The sequence below is a fragment of the Manis javanica genome, chromosome 5 (genome assembly GCF_040802235.1).
Source record: "Manis javanica isolate MJ-LG chromosome 5, MJ_LKY, whole genome shotgun sequence".
Lineage (NCBI taxonomy): Eukaryota > Metazoa > Chordata > Mammalia > Pholidota > Manidae > Manis > Manis javanica.
This window is the reverse complement of record NC_133160.1, coordinates 77742362-77766189: the sequence shown is the minus strand read 5'-3', so window position 1 is coordinate 77766189 and position 23828 is coordinate 77742362. Positions and strand designations below refer to the sequence as shown.

At 33.4% G+C, this 23828-nt stretch overlaps 1 protein-coding gene across 1 annotated transcript in view; it reads right to left on the bottom strand.

The window, feature by feature from the left end:
- The window catches only part of LOC108399254 (bifunctional heparan sulfate N-deacetylase/N-sulfotransferase 4), a 300861-nt gene that overhangs the window by 80621 nt on the left and 196412 nt on the right, over positions 1–23828 (bottom strand). The window contains exons 5-6 of the mRNA XM_037001117.2: positions 22282–22467; positions 20346–20474 (exon numbers count right to left, since the gene is read on the bottom strand). Coding sequence (XP_036857012.2) covers positions 20346–20474; positions 22282–22467 — 315 coding nt within the window. The remainder of the gene's footprint in view (positions 1–20345; positions 20475–22281; positions 22468–23828) is intronic.

Genomic DNA, 23828 nt, shown 5'->3' with positions numbered 1-23828 from the left:
AGTCTTCCTTTTTTCCCCTTTTACAAATCAGTCTGTGGTACATGTCGAGCTTCAACGTAATTAATATACCAGCCTATAAAATCCCTACATTATACATCTGGACCACTTCACCGTTAATTTGTGAGAATAAGGCTTGTTAAGTGGGCTATTCATCCTTAACAGAATTATACAGATAATATTTAGCTTCTTCTTAAAGCCATTGTGTAGTACACACAGATTGAATTATCTCCATAATGTGTTATTAGGGATTTTTAAAATCAATTTATCAGCTACTCACAGAGACTTTTTGATCTGACTTTTTAATCAGAATGTCCTTGTAAGTGTAGATAAAGGGTTTTAACTTTGCCTTAAATAAAGAATACTTTTTAAAATTTAAGTTACAAAAAACTACAAAGAACTAGTGAAATTGAGATATAAAAACATGCTATTTGTTTTCATGACTTTCTCTTTTTCTTTGTCCAGCTTATTTCATGCAGTTTTTTTTTAAAGATAACTTTTATGATTGAAAGTGCTTGCAATGATAACACTCATTTTGGAGTTCTACTATGTATAAACAAATCTTGGAATTAATTTTATTCACTATTTGGTCGGTTCATTAGAGAGTATCATATTTTCAAATCAACCATTTTCCAATTAATTTTGAATGGTGAACAGCACAGTTGCAATTCTGTTCTTTTCCATTTACTTACATTAAAGATTCATTTTAGGTAATCAGAGAATTTTGTAGCAGCTATTTTTTTTACCTTACAGGTTTGCTTCTGACACTTTAATAAATGATTCTGTAGTCCATGCTGGAAGGTAACTGAATTTTTTGCTCAACAGCCCTCTCATTGACACATGTTCATTTATTACTATTTCTTCCATCAGCAGACTCACTTGAGGCTAATTCTGATGAAGTGCTTTCAAACAAGGACCACTATTGGTTTACATTAACGAGGAAATGGTGGAGAGGCAGCTTTCGAACAGGAGAAATTAGAAAAAGAAAAATCATGAACCTTGGGATCAATTTTTCTATGAGTTATAACATAATTAACTGTAAAATATGAAGCTGAAAAGCATTATTCTCAGTAGACCCTGATGTTTTGCTTCATTTAGGAGCTCTGTACTAAGAAGGAAAATGAGGGAGAGGACTAAAAAGACAGACTTACACAGGTATTTAGGAAGAAAAATTGTCCAGAAAAGCTAGAGTTAGGAAGAAACAGATTTAATCATATATCTGGAGTTGGATGATAAAAGTCCTTTCGGCTTTTATGTTTGTACTGTAATTTTTCTATTACGTTATCACCTCTAGCAGCATTTCTTGTTATGAAAGGAGATATTTGGGAGAGATTATTCTATAGATAAGCATTCTTTAGTAATATACCTTTCACTATAAATATAATCTTTGAATTTCCATGCTGTAAACAAATGGATGTGGTTAACACATTCTGTCCCCTTACCCAGTTAATTTCACATGCCAGCACAGACACAAGATATGTAAAATAGTTAATTGTTAAGTTTTTCCTTATATTTATTGAAGCACAATGAAATCATTTTCTTTATCTGTCTTGTCTTAAGCCTTTTGACTTTGAGTGTGGAGGATATATGTAAATCTGGCCTTTGTCTACATTACAAGCAAGATTCCAATCAACTTGCCTTTGAACACATTTTGGATTCCAGTTCTTCTGAAGGGAATGTGGAGCTTTTATTTTTCAGTTATGCCTGTTTGTCAAGACTGTAGTCTTTGAATATTATTTTATAAAAATTTGGTTTCATTAAATAAAAGTAATAACTCTTTATCTTCCTTTAGTGATGCATGGTTCTATTTTCTTTGCAACTGTGTCTTAATTTTGTAAAAAAGAAGCACTAAATCAGCTTAATCTAGGGGGGAAGTTAGAATGAGGAAAAGAACTAATTGTTTTCAGATATAACCCTGACTAGCTAAGAAACATTGGCAAATTATTTACTTTTGCTTACTCTCCAATTTTGCTTACAACTCCGGCAAATTAAGTAGAGGCACTGAATGTGTATCTTTGCTGTCTTAATTGGTTGCTTTGCTTTAAATTTATATCTTATGCTTGTCCTTGGATTCACTGTAGTCTTTGGGAAGACAGACCTGATTCAGAGTAAAAGCAAAGGGTCTTTTTCACTAGGGCTGCCTTCATAACCTGGCTCTGACATTTACTAAATATCTAACTTCAAGCATATAACCTTGCTATGCAAAGTTTCTTAGAGGTGAATAATAATACCTCTCTCAAAAGGTTGTTTTGAAGATGAAATTAAGTTAATATATGTAAAGGGCCTGAAGTACTAATGTCTGATACATAGGAAGTTTTCAAAAATGTTTGAAGTTAATTTCCTTAACAAACTTATTTATAAGCACCAAGTTGCATTGGTGCTTTGCATTCATTGCAAAAATGAATTTCATATATAAGCTCAGCCCCTAAGATGCTCACCATCTAAACAGAAAAATTATAAGGAGTTTTAATATGTGATGATAAGTGCTCAGTTAGAAGTTTATACAAGCTAATAAGGGAGCTTAGAAAAGAAGCACCTAACTCAGCCTGGGGTTGAGGTGCTGAGGAAGTTTTCCAAGATGATATTGTAGTGGTAAGAGGAAAGTTAGGTAAACAAGGCACATGAGAGAATGTGAAGAGCCCGGGTCCTATTTTACAGGCATGAGAAAACAATGGCTCTCGGGAAGCAGCCAACTACCACATTGCTGGATGTCATAGTCCTTGAGATGGTGTGAAACCGATGCTATTAGATTCAGGTCAAGACGGCACTTGTATCTATGTTAAGAGGTTTGCTCTTGAAGGAGAATCATTCAATGATTTTAAGGGGAGTGACTTGAAAAGTTTTTTGTTGAACATGACATATATATTTGGCAGGTGTGTAGAAAGTGAGTTAGAGAAGTACTGGTGAGAAACATACAGCAGCAGGAGGAGAATGATCAACTGAATAATGTCAAAGTCATATTTTAGTCTATAATATAAACATTTATAGTGTGATTTTAAATAGTCTTGATGTTAGGGGGAAATCCTCATGCTATAATACTAAGTTAAAAAGACAGAATATATATCCTACGGTGATACATATTTAAAAGCACTTTCCAGTACTTAAAATTGTTAATTGTGGTAGGATGTAAGTGAATGTTGTCTTGCTTTTTTTTCCTTTACTTTTCACATTGACCTCAGGAAGCATGCTATTACCTTAGTCATCAGAAAAAAATACTAGGCATTTTAACTCAGGTCAGTTGAATTAAATTGTGTGATCTTTTCTCCCTTCATGGGACAGTAAAAAACTCTGGTGACCTACTTTTTAATTATGTAGCATTGTTAAATATAAAGTGCTTAACCCTTCCATTTTGTATAATCTGATATGCAAAGTCATTTTATTGGATAGCACTTGCAGAACACTTGTACAGTTTCAATTATGAATCATATTTTGATTTATAAAATTATTTTTGTCATCTAAGGTTATATTTTTCTTCTACTCTAAGTAGACTTAGAAAAATAGAGAAAAGCCAAGAAACATGCTAATACACACATACAGAGTAATCATCCAATCTTTTTTCTTACAACAAAAATTAATGATCATAAGCCTGTACTTTTATTATTCTGAAACAATTTTGATTTAATGTAATTTTCTATTTCATAATTATAGTAAAAAAAAGTAAGACATAGGTTGAAATAATATATTTCTGGAAGTTTAATTAACTAACATGAAATGTGTTCTAATATGATTAGATTTAAAGATACAAGAAAATCTTACAAAATAAGTTACAAAATACGATGCTTGTGATGGACCAGTTCTTTTCTTATTTCCTCTTTTTATCCTTCACCAATATATCCTTATCAAAATAACATGTTAATTTGACTCAAACCCTATAATTGATGTAAATATTTGTATATTTATTATTAGTTTCAAAATTCACTTATCAAAAAATTATCCTCTCCTATTCAGGCATATCTTTTAATGAAAAATAAACAACAGTCACAATAATATAAATTGAATGTTTTAGCTTAATCATTATGAAGATTATGACTGAAACACACTGAAGATGGAGAGGTTCTTTGGTAATTCATTACATCTAGGCTGACATGGCATCAGGGTTAGAAGTTTAAAAAATGTCAAAGACTGAGACAGTAGAAATTTCTAATTTAGATTAATTCAGTAGCTTTTCAAGAATTTATAAATTAAGGAATTACCAATTTCTGAGGGTAAGTCTTCACTTGTTAGTAAAGACAATTTTCTGCATTAGAATAAAATTAAAAGGCTACTGAGGTGAGTAGCAAGATGTATCATTAAAATGCCAGAGAGTTACTAATATCTCATTTGAAATTTAGATTGTATTTTTAGTTTTGACTTAAAAGGTTTCGCTTTATGGAGAGCTCTTGGTTGGCCTAAGGAATTATTTGATGACAGATAATTCTTTGACTATTGTAAGGGGATAGTATTTACAGCTGTATTTATTAGCTTATCTTGTCTGTTAAACATTTATGAGCTGGCTTTTTATTGTCCAGGATGGCAAGGGAGCAAGAAATGGCAAGGGAGCTGGAAAAAGATACTATAGGACTTTGTGGACACTGAAGAGATATGATCATGGGTACAGATTCTGTCTCAGGATTCCTTAAATTTGTCAGAGCACTTTCTCTTCAGACCAATTCAAAAGGCTGGTGAAGGAACAGGGGGAAAATTAAAGGTATCCAATGAGGCATAAACTGTAATATGTGAGCAAAAATGGAAAGCTTCTCTCAATCATCCATGTCCTTAATTTCTTAGAATTTTCATTTCAGGAAAATGAACATTTCCATTACAAGAAAAAAGAGGCCCTAAAATATCATCATATTTCAATATTCTGACACTTATTCAAGGAAGTGGGTTTTGTGTGTGTGTGTGTGTGTGTGTGTGTGTGTGTGTGTGTGTGGATGTGTGTGTGTGTGTGTGTGTGTAATGACTTGTATTTTGTCCTGAAGAAAATATGGTTCTCCTTGCAAATACTAACCTGAAATAGCAGAAGTTGGATAATATTCTTAAATAGAAAAAATTTGCATATTATTGAATCTATTCCTTTGCTCTGTAGATAGATCATTCAGTTCCATGACTTTACATGCCATCTTGATGCCAATATATCTCACCATATAGAGCAGTTCACTAGCTCTGTAATGATATATATATCCAACCTATTTAAAAATGACATACTTTTATGAATCAAGTCCCAAAGAAAGGTGGATGAAACATATCCATACCTTATGCAAGTGGAAATTTACAATGTTTTGTCAAGAGAGCATGACTACTAGTTCTGACTTTCTCATTAATACTACAGTATAAGTTCTTTAGAAGCATTAATAAATTATTGAGTTCATATAACTTAACCCACATCTAATTTTTTACCACAGAGTTATAAGCCAAGGAAAGAGCAATAAAAACATAATTCTCCAAAAATGATAATTAACACTCCTTTGGTATTATTTAATAAAATTGTTGTATGTTAAATATTGATGTGATCTTAATTCCTCATGAGAACTAATTTGTAGTGTTTGCAAATTTATTAGTTAATATTTTTTATTTTGCTTCCTATGTTAGAAATAAAACTTTCTAAAATTTTGATTACAAAAGACACCCACACCCCCGCAAATCTGATCATTATAGTAGACCTATAGTAGACCTTTTCAACTTTAGTATGTACAATATCAGTTCTCGAAATGTTGATTGTGATACTCTGGGAGACCCAGACCTGAACATTTTGACAGGTGATTCTAATGGAGACTATGCTATACTTTGAGGAAAAAGTCTTTGTTTGATAGAATGAGATCACTGCATAATCCAATTCTTTTGTTTTTAATGAAAAGATTTCAATAGCGTGTGAAATTTCTTCTGCATATTAGGAATTTTTTTTGTCTCTTAATTAGCTTTACAATCTACTACTGCAGTGATCCCCAGAATGCAAAAACCCAGGAGGGTTAATAAAACCATCTCCATAGAAAACATTACAATTTTATTACATTTATTGCACATCTCAATATAATGTATGTAGTATAGTAATACATTGGTAGAGTAGGAATGAATTTATACAGAAATATATTAATAAATATTTATACTTAAATATTTATTAATATTTTGTGGATAGTTACTCAAAACCATTTTTTAATTAAAGTATAGTTGATATACAATACTATAGTAATTTTATGTGTACAGTGGAGTGATTTAACAATTACACACCTTATGAAATGCCTACTGCAATAAGTGTAGATACCATATCACCATGCAAATAATACAATATTATTATATTCCTTACACTGTACTTCTCATCCTCATGACTTACTTATTTTATAATTAGAAGTTTGTATCTCTTTATTCCCTGTACCTATTTAACCCATCTCCCCATACCATTCTCTCTGGCAACCACCATGAGTCTATTTTTTTTGTTTGTTTTTTTTAATATGTGGAATCTAAAAAACAAAGCCATCAAAATAATTTTTATTGATACAGTGTATGTCTAAAAATGTTGGATCACTGTATTTGAAGGGATTTCTAATTTTTTGGCACCCACAGGAGGGAAATAGTTAAAATATTTTAATGGTCTTTAGTTATTTTAAACACAAGTTGGGGGCTGTACGATGAACATTTTATTTTTTAATGAGATAACAATGATCCTTTCAGAATTAGTACCTTTTTTATCAAGACTTCCTTGAAAATTCAACAGTCATGGCATTTACTTAAATTCAAGTTTTATAATTTGCTTATGTTAAAACTGAGGCAGCAGGAAATTGAGATGAGGTGTACGTACTTGAATTTCCAGTTTATTCTTTAAATAAGTATCTTTTGAAAGGCAAGAACAACGCTTGTTTCCCTTTAATGTTTCATTAAGTTCTTTTTTACTCCCTGCCTGTCCAGGTAAAGAATAAGTAACTTACATTCAAGGTAGCAGCAGGTATAGACATTTTTTGTTTGCACCTATAATTCCTCTACTACAGATGTTGATCTGGTCTTTATATTATTTTAAAATATTAAACTGGTGCTATCCTAATTAATTTTTTTAAATGAAGAAAAAACTGAATACATCATATTCTTAGCAAATGTACTAGATACGAACACTGAAAGCAAGGTCCTCTGGAGAACTGGTAAGGAGATCCCAAGAGACAAAGGTTCTCACCAACTTCTCCCTGTTCTCAGGGTTTCTCCAGCAATCACACATCCACAGTTTTCTCTGTGGCCTCTCTGCTCTGTCTGCTAAGAACAAAACCACAAAGCTGTCAGGTCCTCAGGAGGGAGCCTCAAAAGACTGATTAATGCTGTGGTGAGGCCAGTGAACAAGTTGTACTTGATTTTTTTCTTCAGACTTTACTATTTTCTTCCTATTGACACCAGGTGGGATGCAATGAAGTGACTAAGTTTAATTAGAAATTAAGAAAAATGTATTGGATATCAAATTCATTCCTCTTTTATAACCATCTACTTGTTGACGGTCAAAATATGCAAAGAATTATAGCCCTCATTTTCATGATTAAATACAGAAAAAACTTTGTTATAGACACTAAATGGAGTAGGATAAAGCCTGTGTGTTTTTCTAAACATAATCTCATTTTAAAATCTATTTCACTGGTTGTTAATCAGTCTATTATTTTTATCATTATGATGACACTAAAAGTCAGAGGAGAGTATATATAGCATTACTACATGGCTTTTGTGGTCTAATAATATAATGAATCTAGAAGAGATGAGCTGAAGTTGCTCACTAAAGAGAACAGAAGAAGGAAAGGGAAGGAGGATGGAGAAAAGGAAGAAAATATGGGAAGGGGACGGGAGGGAAAGCAGGAGCAAGGGAGGGAAGGGCGGGGAGAAGGAAAAAATGAAGAAGAAAAGAGGGAAGAAGGAAGAATGTTAAAATGTAGGAAAATAATGTAGGAAAATAACCACAAAGACCATGGATTCAAAATTATAATATTTCCACATTTTAAAATGGATTTAAGAAGGCTTACTTCAGAAGTCCTGAGATGGTGCATTTTGCAAAGACAGTCTAGGGAGAAAGGATGGCACCCACTGCTGATCTCTTACACCGCCATCCCGTTGATGAGCGGTGGACTAACAAGATTTACTCCTGTACTCCTTGACATGAGAACAGTATTTTGAAGGCCTTAGCAGGGGCCAAAACTACTTATGATGAAAGAAAAATTATTCATTCTCAAGAAGAATCACCATTCTGATGGAATAATTTGAATATTAAGGAAAAAGGATTTTATTTTCTCTCTAAATCTGAGTATCACATCACTTCACCACCAAAGTGCCCCTATGCACGATCCATAAAAAGCTGCACAATGTTGCCCCAAGCCCTCTTCCAGGCTCCATCTCTCCTGTCACTCTTATCCCTTTCTCTTTGTATTATTGTTCTTTCCATGCTCTTTCCAGACAACCTTCCAGCTCATTAGCTCATTTGCTTCCTTGAAGCATAAAACATCCTTCTTCCATGACAGTCAAAATTCCACATACCGCGTCCAGCTCAAATGTCACATTGCCCTTGCAGACTTCTCTGATTCTTTCAGACAGTAGAAATCCCCTTTTCTGTACCTACATTCCTTTTTTTAATAGCACTCATCAAATCTTATCCAAATTTGCTATTGTATATTTATTTCTCCTGCCAGTCTATGAGACTATACCCTTGTTTTCTTATTTCTCTGGAAAACTCAGAATATTTAATAGGTGCTTATTGAAAGAATCAAGTAGCCTACAGCTTTGCGGTGAGCAGGGAATTCTAAAACTTCTGAAAAAAAATATATATATCTTCAATCAACCCTGGAAGTTGATGGAGTACAGTTTTTGCTGCTAAAATCACTTTCCCTCAAAAAAGACAGATTTTCCTCAAGTTATATTAGTATTTTGACAATAGTCTGACCTGGAGAGATGGCATTAATGTACTGCTGAAGGAGTGGGGATTTTGGAACTGGCTTTTTGAGTAGAAATTGTAGCTCTCCAACTCTCTAGTTACATGACACTGGATTAATTAGTTAATTTCTCTAGATAGTTTACTCATTCCAAAAATAGGGATGGTAATAGCACTGACTTCATATGCTTGGTTGGGGATTAAATGAGTTGATACAGGTAATCATTTAGAATATTAAATAGAGTAAACAATATGTATTAGTTACAAATAGAACAAAGAAAACTTTATCACATTAAAAATAATGGATGTCAATATTTGAGTGTGTACTGAAGATGGCTTGGATATTATAGGAATTGTAAAGATTTTACTTTCATATTCCAGATTTAGATTTGTATTTCTTAGGAAATAATTATCAGGTATCTTGTTTTAATTTTAGGCAGATATTAATCTAAACAGTGTGATGAGATAAAATGAAATATTACTTTAAGTCAAATCTTCATGAATTGATAAAGCACTTCAGATATATGTTGTTTCTAGTAAGAACTGTAGTTATCTGTGTGTGCCAAAACAAACAGACAAACAAGTAATGATTAAATATACAAAACTGTTCTCATTTGCACATCAACATTTTAAGTCTTTGACTAAAATCACTTCTAAAGCTTCCGAAGGTATCTGTCCAGGAGCATGCAGTGGTAGACAATCAAATGGTTTAGCAATTTCTATACCACTTGTATTGTCCCCGCACCTTCCACCCCAACACAAATGTTGCTGGAGTTAATGAGCAGTGGATTACTGGTGGCATGAGGGTGGGGAATAGAACTGGGGAAGGGAGGTGGATGGTGAACACACAAATCAGGAGGATAGCTTCAGAAAGTGGCCAATGTCATGAAAAACTAAGATGGAGAAATGACACAGAGTGACTAGGTAAAAGTCAGGCAACCACTCTCTGAGGAGGTGACTCTTGGCCAGAGACAGGAAAGGCAGGAGAAATCAGGGCCACAACTTTCTGGATGCAATTCCCTCCACGCAAAGTGCCAATAGCACAAAAGCCCTGACAGGCACACAATCTTGGCATATTTGAAGGACTATAAGGATGGTGTGGTTGGAGTGTAGTTGTGAAGGACAGAGGAGAACTTGATCCATTCAGAGAAGACAGGAGAAGACTAAATCATGGCCCAGAGTTTGAATTTTATTCCAAGATTAAATGAGAAGCCATTGGACAGCATTAAGAATGGCCATGGCATCTTTACCTTGCATTTAATATCACTCTGACTGGTGTAGGGATACTGGGTTCTATATGGCCAGAATGGTAACAGTTCTCTGGGGAAGAAATAATGTAGTCATTTTCTACTAGAAGTCTAGTAGGCTTCTCTGAAGCTGGAGAGAAAAAAAAACCCACTAACATATTTTAGAAATAGTGATAGAAAATGATGGATTTGTTCATTCAATAGATACATAATAGGACCTACTATGAGTACAAACTTGTTAGAGGAATGTCTCCTGCTGCTGTGAGTTTGCCTGCTCTCTAATAAGTAATTTTCAAAACCATAATTGAGCCTATGACTCCTAACACTGTAAGTCACTATCACTGTGCTTGCTTATATATGGGCTTCTTTTTAAAAACCTAAATTGCTAAAGATTCAAGAATCATTATAAGCTATAACAAATATTTTTTAAAGATGCATTCAGCACAAGGTAGGATAAAAGCTGCTTCCAATGTTGGGAAAATAAAATAAAACAAGATTTTCCAAGTTTTAAGTTTCTTTTTTATTTTTCTAAATAGCTCAAAATACCTAAACTCTTTGTGTTTATGAATATAACATTTCAGCCCATGTAGAAAGCTCTGCCTATATAGATTTGATTGCTCAAGCAAGTTGTTTAAGTGAACTACAGAATGGACTTCTGAAAAGAAATTGCAAGAAGATGGAAATTTTCAAGACACATCTTTTACTCCCATTTGATTTGAATGTGTACCTTTGTGTGAAACAGAATTTAAGTGGATGCAATAATAGCTTCAAGAAGGAGAAAATTCTGCTGCTTATACTTTATACTTTGAATGGCATTATTGGCTATCTTATATTGTGTTATAAGTGACAATTATAAATAAGGGAAATACTTCAGTGCTCGGAATCTTACCTTTTACATTGTTTAAGCTAGTAATTTTCATAGAGTGCTCAGGCAGGCTGGCAGTTATCGTGAACTTTTCATTTACAAGAGCATGACCTTTTCTTTACTTCTAAATCTCTTGGCTCCTTCTCTAGTTTTAGTTAATGTCTTCACAGAGGTTATTGAACACTGACTGTTCTGTTAGGTGTGAAGTTCAATGGAGACAGATCTATAAGATCAATGATTGTAGACAACGAAGAGTACCCTTTCCTCCTGTGATAGGTAATGAAATGCAGTCTAGAGTTTTCTATTTAATTTGTGGGGTTGGATTTTCTTGTTCTATTAAGTTCAGCTCATTCATCTAAATTAACTACAATTATGTAACAACTGGGAAGGTCTTCCATTTTTCATATCATTAATTTTTATGTACTGAACACAGAGATTGCTGTAATTCTATTTATTTCTCATTTGAGCAAAACTCCCAGAGCAGTCACTGTTGACTATAAAGAATGCACAAGTGTGGACCTAGGGTTTCCAGCAAACCTCTCTGTTAGTAAATAAATATATAAATAAGCACAAGATCTCAAAATCAGCAACACTAACAACAAGAACAAAAATCTTTGACACAAACATTTGAGGTACTTTGATAGACAACAAAACCAAATTAATAAAGCAGTCTTGACTGACCAAGCAAGCAAGGCATTTGATGATTCAATTTGTTTCACCTGAAATAGAGAATATGATAGAAATTGTATCATTTAAAAATAGCTCAGAAAGCACAACAAAGTGGCACAACCAAAAATGTTTTCAAAAGCAAAACATATAATGAACTAAAAACCTTTGTAAATGAAATGTCTTTATGCCATGATTTATGTGATCTAGCAGTGAAGAAAAATCAAGTAAAACTCAAACTGTAAACAAATCCAGAGTTCATGGGCTGCTAGCATACCTCAGATGTCATTTGACAATAAAAATGATGCATACTTCTACTTTTTCAAAAATACTTGTATCCAAATTATTCAATTTGCTGTGGAAATTCCAAGCACTTTTTTTGGTCACATCTTATACTATCTGTTTGAAACAATAAAAGAACTAACATTATTTTCCCCATTTTACAAAGATAGAAATTCTGAAGCCTAGAAAAATTCTATGCCTTTTTCTTCAGTATTTAGTAAGCCAGGAAAAATAAAATAAAACAAGATTTTCCGAGTTTTGGTTACTATACAGTAGAAGTACACTCCTGTTGTCCATCTAATTTGATAAAACAGGAAGGAATGGCTTTCCATGTTTTTCTCTGTTCTTTCTATCCCTTACTCTTCCCTTCCCTTCCTTTCCCTTTCCTATTTATCTTTGCATATTTCTACTCTCCTCTCCTTATCTCTTCTCCACCCTTTTTTCTTTCCTTCATTCTCCTTTCCTTTTCCTTCTGATATAACTTTAATAATGCATGTGAAATAGCATGTGGATGACACATGCAGTTGTGATGCTATTATTTTTATGTATTGATTTATTCAACAAATACCTATTGAGCCAACACTACATGCCTGAGGGTGCTATAGCATGGGTGAGGAAGATAATATTTACTGTCAGCAGTAGGGCATGACTGGCTCTATGTGCAAATACAGCAGCAAGAGTTGATCTAAACTTGTGAGGGGCCCAGGTAAAGAAGAGAAAGTAGAGGTAAGTCTGAGGGAGAAATACTGAGGTTGAGGTGGATGTAATAGGGATAGAAAAGTACTGTAGCCTTAAGGAGGGTATTTTAAGACTCTCTATTCAGAACAGACCCTAAATGTCAGATAGAACTACCAGTAATATTTAATATTTGATTCTGTCACCTTCTTACTTAAATTCCTTCCCTCTCCACAACAGAATACTAATATTCAAACTGGCAACATGTCATAGAAAACTTTCATGATCTTATTTGTACCTATTCTTAGAACTGTATCATTATCTTGTACTCCTGAAAAACTCAAACATTTATAGTTCCTAAATTTACAATAATAATTTTACCCTCTGTAACTTTCTATGTCTCTTTTTTCTGACTGGAAAACCTCCTACTGTAAACTCTCACTCCATAGCCAAATCATGCTACCTGATTTGTCTGATGAACCCCTACGGTTGCTCAGCTCAGTTCAAATGTCAACTCCTCTTGACAGGATTCTCATGCATTCCTTGACTCTCTTACACACATGCATTAGCATACACAAATAGAACTATTTCATAGTGAACTCATCAAGAAGATCTCCTTACAATAAATCAGATAAATGAACAAATAATATGATTGAGATACAAATAGTAATGGGAGTTTGCACTCTAAGCAAAAGATGGAGTTGTAATAGTTCATTATAAATTAAGCACCAGATTTCCAATTATTTTTATCAATAGTTTCTACATTTTGGATTAGATAAATCTCAAAGAAAAAATAAATAAATATTAACTCAAGTTAACTTTAATGATAGAAACCTGGGCATCTGCTGATAAGACTGTATGGATGAAAAATATAAAACATTTTTCTTTAAATTCCTCAGTGGATACCATCAAGTTTATTATTTACATAAATATTCCTAATCATATCAGCATATAAATCACTAATGGGAAAACTGAGACAAAATAATTTTGTTTCCTGAAATACAAAAACATGAAAATGTCAAGTGATTTAGAAAAGAGCTGTTTTCTTTTTCACAATATCTGACTCTGAGGAGTAGCCAGAGGAAAATCAAGTAGGAATAAAGAAAGTGAAATAAAGTAACCCAAAATGTTCTCTTTGCTTCACTGTACCTTAAAATTAAGATATTTAGAAATATATTACGAAAAAGAAATACTTGGGTTTTACATGATTTGTAGACAAGATAATAAAATCAGGAATTTAAAACTACAGTGGGGTGAAAACTGACAAACCAAAAAAAGACACACATTTTCAATTTTAATTTTGTGAACTCCCAAAAACTCACCCAATTTCCTACTATCACACCAACTCACTAAGTCATATAAACACTGATACAGAGAGATTTGGCTTTTTTTTTTTCCTTATTAGCATGGATTCACTGATTTGGGTTCCAAACTACCCTCAAATGTCAAGAGCATTATGTACCTAATATTTATATATTACAAGTCTCAAAATAAAGAAAGGAAAAAAAAGTTTACCTACTGACAAACATTTGCATAAATAGGAGATTGTATCTTTTGCTGTGGCAAATGTATTTATGCTAAAGAGCTATAATGACACCTTCCATAATGTGCTTTGGGAAAGCTAGATTATCCAGTTATGCTTCGTGAAATAGATTCCCTGATAAAATATTGCTCTTTTCATTTATTTATCTTGGGAAACAAAATTGAAGAAAAAACAATGCGATTTTATGGATTTGTTCATGGTCTAGAAATGTGGGAATGTAAATTGTATTCCATCAGGACTCATAGCAACCATTGCATTAAAAAGATACATGTCTGAACAATAATAGCAATGCTTCTCTTATTTGACGAGAAGACAGAGTTCAGGTTTAGGAGAGAAAAATATTCTGCTCCTTATGGTGGCGCGTTTTACACTCTGAACTGCTAATTTCTAAATAAACCTATTGTGGAAAATAAAAAGCTTCATTACCCCCAAATTAAGAAAGAGCAAAATGTCTTCACATTTCCTGGATCCTTGTGTGAACTTTGGCTGGTTTTCAGTGTGAATACAAAGAATAATATCATATATAGTGTGGCCAAGGATCTTAGCTGACTTCAGATTTTACAAAGTCCCTGCTATGAGTGTGAATCACTGTAGAAGTGGTGATGTATGTCTTTTTGTAAAGGTTAGTCCTGCAAATCTTTAAGAGGAAAACAAAACAGATAAAGAAAAGAAGGGGTATGTGTAGGTCCTTCAGTGAGTGCAAATAGAATTTTCCACAATCTATACACTCTACAGGGGTCCATTTTTCTCACGGTTGGTGGCTGTTCTCCTGGGCTCTAAACCCCAGAGCTACCAATAATACTAATTGCTTCAAAATCCCTACCCAGATAAGACACAACCTTCACTATAGTAGAGAAGTTAGAAGTTAATTTATTTTATTTTTTTAAATAAACACTGCTGGAACATCTGTAAAAATCTCCTGTGACCCTGAGGAATTTAAATTAAAAATGCATACTTTTTTTAAACATAAAAAATACATGATTTTATAAAGAAGTATATTTTCATGAAATACATAATTGCCTTGTTCTACATGAAATATTCACTGAGCATTAACAATTTTCTATAAAGCACAACAGTTATAGGGTATTGAAATAAAAATCTTCAAGAATACTTGGATGACTTTATATTAGTAAACAATAATTCTGTGTCATCTGCTCTTAAACAGACTTGGGATGTTTCTTGCATTTTATTTTGTTGTGCTTCACATAAAATATATTTCTGCAAATTATTTTACATACCCGCTTCTGTATTATTTCAGCATATTAAACAGAACTTGGTGTTTGTTTCCAGCTATTTCATGTTGATGTTTTCCTATGCCTTACAGCTGCCTTTTCTTTAATCTGTCTGAAGAGCCAGTATTAATCTATAATGTAACTGCATCTGCTATTTGATTCCATGAACGTGGAGACTGATATACATGAAGAAGGGAAGCTCATTAAGCAGCCCAGGTGTACCAGAGTTCAGCAGCTAGCACATGGAGAAAGTATATCATTGCATTTCCATTATACTCTACTGTCAATTCCAAGTACACTGCTCTTTCAGCCACATATTTTTTGTTCACCTGAATTTGCAATTGGCCAAAGACAGGCAAGGGTTAATGAGTTTAAGCAGTGCTCTGAACTTTGGAAAATGTTGTAGATTTCTTGGCTTCACTACTGTCATTTTAAAGCATTCCAGAATCTGAGCATATTTAAACATACCTGTTAAGAAAACTTAAAAAATTCTATTTTCATATTGTTCTTTGTGTATTATAAAATTAAAATAAATTGGAAAAAAGTTAAATCCAATAAGGCATAATCATTTTAAGCTTTTATAGTTACTGGTGAAACATCTGATATACCCTCTGATAACACTCTAGATTTCCTTTACTATTACCAGTTGCTGCATATTTGATAGGGTAGTGTCTTGACTTGAATGATGGTGGGTTACCTGGTATAAGCTGTTTTACCTCACACATGATTAAATTATATTTCTTCCTGTCTGAACAAAGATTATATTGAAACTACGGGAAGGATTTGGCACCAGGGAAATATATGTTAGTATTTGACAAGTGTGGAATAGTGCAGGAAAATATCAATATGTGATGAGGTCATGACAGAAGCTAAGAAAAATAAGGGAAAGTCATCTGAACACTAAGTAGACAGATGCCTAGGTGTGCGTTTGAAATGCCATTCAAATGACCTTCATATAATTTAATTTTCAATTCTTAGATTCATTTAGGTAAAACAAGTTGGCATCCAAGGAAATTTAGAAACCCCATTCCCTGCAGTTTGCTGAATCAAAAGATCTAATACACAACACTACACTAACAGGAGTTCATATGTGAGTCAAGATTTAAAAATATATTCTAATTTGAATTTTCTGTTTTATGGTAGATTAAGAAATAAGGAATATTTTTAAATATCTAAAACTATGAAAACAAAATACCAGCTAGAGTCATAAAGTTAAAATTTAAAAAGAAATAAAGAAGAAATATCAGAAACTTTGAGAAGAGAAGGGATGCAAGTTTATTCTAGAGGGAACAACAAAAAATTATGTGAATACCTAAATGGGAAGCTGGACGAGGAAAGAAACCATGCTGGTCCTGTGTGGTTCATGTCTGTTTGACAGCAGGGCAGAGTTGTGGAAGTTACAAACCAGACAAAAAGCATGTGGAACTTTTCAAGGTTATTTAGTCCATTCCCCTTCTTTCAGACAGATGAACTCCCAAGGCAGTAAGAAAGAACTATATAGTTGTTGACTCCATTTTAAAGTCCTCTAGGGAGGGAGATTCCAGAACATTCCCTCATAAATTTTTTCCAGCTTTTATTATTCTCATAGGATTTTCATACACAAATGAATCCAGAAACTACCCATCAATTCAAAGTGGTTCTGCTAAATCTGGTAATAATATTTCTTTTAGTGTACTGATGAAATGGAAAACATTTTTTCTCCTCTACTTCCCTTATTACATCTACTGTTGAATTTCTTGCCATTTTATCTCATTCCTTTGTTCTTATACATGTTAATAAAATTATACTTTCTCTTTTTCTGACCTTACAATCATAGACTATAACCAAATTCATAATGCTGGCTTGTAATATTTAAAATTAATCCTACTTTATACTCTTTTATGTTTTATAATGAAAGAGATATACTGCACATCTATCTGTATAAAAATAGAATCACAGATTGTTAGCATCAGGTGAGATATTGAAAGTAACAGATTTCACATTCTTTCAAAGTTTTGTTTGGACAACTTCATGACAAGAAACTTAATATGTCATAATGAAGCCCATACCATTTTTGGCAGATTTAATCTATCCTTATATAATATTTATCATTATATAGTGCTAGAATTATAGCATTCTTTCCACTAAAAGCAATTTTGGGGCTTTTTATTAATCCCTGCTAAATTTAATCTTGCTAGCTTTGGTTTGATATTCTAATGTGCTAAGAAAAACTGGATATTAACATTATTATGTGGTGCATTTACTATCACTGCCAGGCTTTGTGTCATGTCTCTATCCTTATTTATCCATTCATCTGCATGCTAAAAACCCAGTAGTAAATACAGAAATCTACAGATCATTTACAAATCCACAGAGAAAATTACCTTGTAAGAAACATGTCATAATACATGATAGCTATAGAATTTCTATAATGTGACTGACATACAATAGACCATCAATGAAATATGAAATAAATTTAGATTGGCCTTTATTCTTTGGTTTATGCTAACACTAGTGAACAGTCATCCTACAGTCCTCAAAAAATCACTTTTCCACATTCTAAGTCAGTTGGAACAGTAGGTAGAGGAAGTGGTCATCTCTCTGGATCACTTAATGGATGTTGAATGTTTCCCATTAAAAACATATTTCCTCAAGGACTTTAATACCTAAAATAATCCAATTACAGACCTTTCCTTTGGGAATTGGTTCTGTCAGAATATAAATATTCTTTATAGTTGGCATATTAACTCATATTAATAACGTACTTCATATCAATGAGCATATAGAATTTTTATTTCTGCATGGTTTTGGTGAAAGAGTAAGGAGATGCTCCTTACTTTGACAAAGAATTAATGATGGTTGGAGAAAAAGAATAGATTAGAGGAGAAGGCTGGGCATTATTATTTTTTGGCTTTTTGTTTTCCTCTATCTTTTCTCTATTCCTGTGGGCTCATACCTTGTTAGACTTGATGGAACCATCTAAATTGAAATTGTAATTAATCAAGCAGCCTCAATACTTGTCTCCACAGAATTAAGGTGAGTATTCATCATAGACCGTCATCTATGGTGCCTCTCTAACTCATAAAATAGCACATGCACCAAAAATTTCCAAGCTTACATTGTCTTTTCTTTATTCATCACTTCTTCCCCTCTTTCTATGCGGCCCACTTTATTTCACTCACTTCTAGTTTGCTTCCTACATTAATTTCCTCAACTGTTGTGATGGTTAATGTTATGTGTCAACTTTATTGGGCCACGTAGTTGCTCAAACATCCTGGGTGTGTCTGTGAGGATATTTTTGGATGAGATTAGCACTAGAAATGGCCACCTGAGTAAAGAAGCTTGCTCTCCCTAGTGTGCATGAGGCTCATCCAGTCAGTTGAAGGCCTTAATAGACAAAAAGGCTCCCCCACTTGTGAGTGAGAGGGAACTCCTCCCGCCCTGATTGTCTTTGAGCCAGAGCATTGGTTTCTTCCTGCCTTCAGACCTCAGCTGAAATACTGGTTCTTCCTCGGTCTTTATTTTGCCAGCTTTGGACTGTAACTACACGCTGAGCCCTCTTGATTCTCAGGCATAAGGAACTGTACTGGGTTCACACCAGCAATTCTTGTAGGTTTTCAGCTTGCTAACTGTAAATCTTGAGACTTGTCAACCTTCCTAATCACACAGAAAGTCCTTATAATAAACTTCTCTTGCCCCATCTCCCACCCTATGGGTTTTGTTTCTATGGAGTGCTCTGACTAGTAACTTCTGGTAAATTATACAAAAAAATGGAATGTGTCAGGTTTATCCATAAAGAATATCTTTGAGGCACATTGAAGATCATCTAGTTCAACTAACTTGTTTTACATGTGAGCAAGTTCTGGAAAATAGCTTCTTGCTAAAGATCAAAGAGCATTTAAGCTGTTCCTCAGTTTGGTGCCACCTCGACACAACGGACCCCTTTGTTTTTAGTGACTTCCCTTGAGGGAAGGGCTTTTTGATTATTCATTCTCACATAAAGCCTTTTTACCCTGGCTCCCTACCCCCGCAGTCCAATTGACAAGTTTTCATTTTTATGCAATGTTAGTTTTTATTTATTTTTTTCAGGAATTTAAAATACGATAAATCAGTTATCTAAATGACTAATTTTAAACATTCCTGGAGCTTCGCCACAGACAATTGAGTTACAGTTTTGTTTAACACATGAATCTTTTCTTCTGAAAATGAAAATTTCTTACATTACTTAAAGTGGGCACAGCGTATGACTCATTCGTTCATAGTTTTTGTGTGCACTGGGATGTGAAAGAGGACATGCTTCTCTAAGACTTCAGAAATGAAATCTTCATAAGAGAAAAATCAGACAGCTGAAATTATCTCAACATTATCTAATGATAATACATTCCGGCATAGCTATACTTTTACACATATAACAGGAAAGGAAAATGTTGCAAAACTTTGAAGGATGAAAGGATGCAATTAAAGAAAAGAGGGACCAAATTCTCTTTGATTTCAAATAAAATTAGTGGCAACTTTTAAAATAAGCCACAGATGATCCTAGCATATACAGATAATACATAGCTACATATTTTCAATGTAATTTTGCATTGGGATAATTTTTAGAGACTAAAGTGTATGTTCCTACTAATACCTTGAGCCAGAAGCAAACTCAGCTTGTGGAGAAAATATGGAACACTGATGATATTGTGAATTTTTGGCTAGAAAACTGCATATTGATATGTCTCTATTATAACTCAAGAATAGATGCCAACACTGAGATTATTATATTACATTTAGTTGTTATATTTAATACATGCTTCTTAATAAAACCATGTTTTTTATGATTGAGCATTATAAGGGATATGAGTAACTTGGAGATTCATGCTCTAAGTTCTCTCTAGTAGGGCTAATGCTTACTACCTATTCTTATGAGAGGGTTGACAATAGAAACAGAATGAAACACATATTTGAAAATTCTGATGGTACTGTAAAAAAACATAAATAGAATACATACTGGATTCAGAAGTATTGTGAGGAAAAGTTCACCTCCTCTGATACTTTTATCCAATTCTTGGGGTCCTCCTGGATACTCTTTGTAGAAAATAGTGTGGGTGAACAACCCACAGGTCTGTCGTGGGAGGACCTGATGAAAAGGGGGGAAAGCAGCGCATTGACATTAATTAATGAGAACTCCACCACTGTCTCATGACTTCAGAGTATATAAAATTATCATTTCTTAGTGGCAAAATCTTGCTGTTTTCAAGAGTTGTTGTAATTATGTAAATATTAAGATAATTGCCAGATTGAATTCATAAGACATTTAGTGTAAAGCATTTTCGCTCAGTTCTAGAAATCTCACCCATTAGCTGAGTTATGTTAAAGGATTGGCAAAAAATAAAAGCCTTCTGAAGGGTTAATTTAATTCAAACAGATATTCACCAAGGTTACATTTTTCTTGGTATTAGGCCATCACTTTCCTTGCTCCTGAAATACAGTCTTACATTGTACTCAGGATCTGGGATTTCAAAAAATTAGTTTTGATCACCCCTTATACTTTTATTTGTTTTGTTTTTACTGCACTCTGAATTTATGATTTAATCACAGTAGTACTCAATCATCTAATGATTGCTTCTGGCATATTCTGTAGTTAACCCTGTTGTAAATCTGAAGGTTCAACAGAGAAAATATAAATAATTTTATTCCAAAAACTTATTTTGAATAATAAACTACTTATAATCCAATGTGAAAATGCATCCAATTGTACAGTGTAGCTATAATTTTATTTATTCCTTGCTCAATTTTCATAGTTTGTATTAAATTCAAGGTAAATGAATGCATGTAATATTGGTTAAAATGAAGTTTTTATTTCATAATATGTTGAATTGTAATGTAACCCAATAAAAGGAAAATTGGATACTTTCCTGCTCATTCAAAATTATATAAGAGCAATTCATTTTCATATCTCCTGGATTTCTATGGATATCAGTAGTACTATATGCATTATCAATAGCTCCATTTAAGTCTGAGATTTCCTTAGGGCTCTAGTACTAGTTGACATTAAAAGAATTAAAGTTTTGTGATTAATTAATATACTACTAACCCTGGTTAGGCAAGTGAAATAGTGTTTTCTTTGGTTTTAGATACTGATTAGATATGCAGATAGATCTAACAGCAATCTGAAGAATGGATTGGGAAGAAGTAAATATTTAAAGGTGGGAGAACAGTTTGTAAATCCTTGCTATGATATAGGCAACTGATAATGAGAACATGACCTAATGCACTGGACGTGGGGATGGACATTTTGAGATGGGCTGTTTTATTTCAAAGGGAAGAATATCATTTTTTCCATTTCAATGCATAATTATAAATTACTATCTAAAATTCATTTGGTTCATTTCATTTATAGTAACTGATGTATCATTTTTACATTAGATTATCATGTTTTCAATCAATACATATGAAATATACATATACTTTAGTCTGCAAGGAAAACAAATATTTAAAAAAGTATCCTAAGATACTCTTGAGTGTCTGAAAGCCAAAATAAACTTAAGTGTATAAATTTAGCTCTCAGATGATATTTGATTCTGTCTATTGATAGTGTAGTGATTTCAGAGGTATTTTCTTGACCTATGGACCTACACTCTGCCTGGAAAACTCTCAATAAAACCAACCAGAAGGATGTGGAGGAATTTCAGATGTATGAGGCCCCTGACAAAACTTCAATTAAGAAATGATAGAAAATCTATATGGAACTCATTTTGAATTTATCTTGCATATAGCTTATAAAGTAAGTAAATAGTCAAACAATGTGTTAATGTGTGACCAGTCACCAACATGGTATGTTAGAAGTTTATGATACTCATATAAAATAGGCTTGAAGTTACATCCTGTCTTCATTTCACATATACACATAAAAGCCTCCAATATACACAGCAGTATCTACTCACCATGATGCTGTTGTGAATGAAGCCCTTTCGGTACCGTGCAGGTTTCAAATGTGGATATTCTTCTGTGCTGGTGACCTGAATATCCCAGACTTTTTTCCAAGCTGCATACAACTGAATGTGTACGGGGTAGACCCCTGAGTGATGTGGCGCCACCGCATAGCCCATGTTGATAGGTATTCCATGTTCCTAAGAGGAAGCCAGAACATCACACGGAGGGTGATAAATTAAATGCTTTCCACAAACAACTACTTAGTATATATATGATTCTATACTAAGTATGAGAAATATAAAAACTATCAGGATAAAGTTTTTCTTTCAGCAGCTCCTAATCTTATCGAACTCTGATGCTATGATAAACATAGAAAATACTTTGAGCATGTGGTATATGGATGAGATTAATTCTGAATTTTGAATACAGAAATTTTTGAGGAAGGATAGGAAGAGAATATGGCCCTTCCTCAGTTAGATATAGGGGAAAAAGAAACTGGCACTTGGGATGGAAGAGCAAGTGTGTGTGTGTGTGTTTGTGTGTGTGCGTGTGTGTGTGTGTGTGTGTGTGAGAGAGAGAGAGAGAGAGAGAGAGATGTGAAGACAACCAGAAAGGTAAGTATGAACCATATAGTGATAAACTTTTACTGTTAATTTTTGAGGGACTTGGAATTAATTCTAGTTGAATAGGATAGATAAGCAAGCTGTCTGAGCATGGAAGACAATGACCTGCCCTATATTTTAAGAAGAGGGACCTAGTGACAATATGTTAAGATTAACTAGAATGGGGAGGGAATGAATCAAGGCTCTGCATTCGGAAGCTATTGCAGTGGTGCAAATTAGAGGGAACATGGGGTAACTAGATTACTGGTGACCCAATTAAAAATCAGGGGAAAATGACGTATAAGATCCAGTTATATTGTGGATACACAGGGTAAAGGAAAAGTAAAGATTAAGGTTCTCCTCTTGGTTTTAGTCCTTAGCAGCTCAGTTTATTTTTGTAGATTATGTACTTTACTGTATGAGATGGTTGCCTTGCATACTCAACTTTATAGGAAAACAGGTATAAATTTAAACAGAATATGAAAAAAGTTATCAAAAATGGTATTATATTGTAAGGTATATGATATAGATCTGCAGTTTTCTAATTTCTGCTGTTATATATTTTTCCCTTTAAATGCTTATCTGCTTTGTAAAGACTCCTTGTAGAACTGAATCTCATCAATGAGGTTATAAATGACAATGTACAGTAATATATGAAAATTGATTGAATCAATAAACAGAACACAAAATTGTTAACTTGACAATTGCCATTTATATTTTCTATTACATGGCACACAGCTAGGAAAAAATTTCAGTTAGCATACTAAGCAAGCAGTGAATGGATTACATATCTATAATGCCTAAGTCATATACCACACTCAGCTCAGAAGATGGGCCCCAAATATTTTACAAGACTCCATTCTTCTTTTCATGGAATGACCCTCACTGTATAGCCAAATTCACATCTTTTTTTCACTAAGACTATGTGTTTTCTAACATCTATTACAATAAATGTC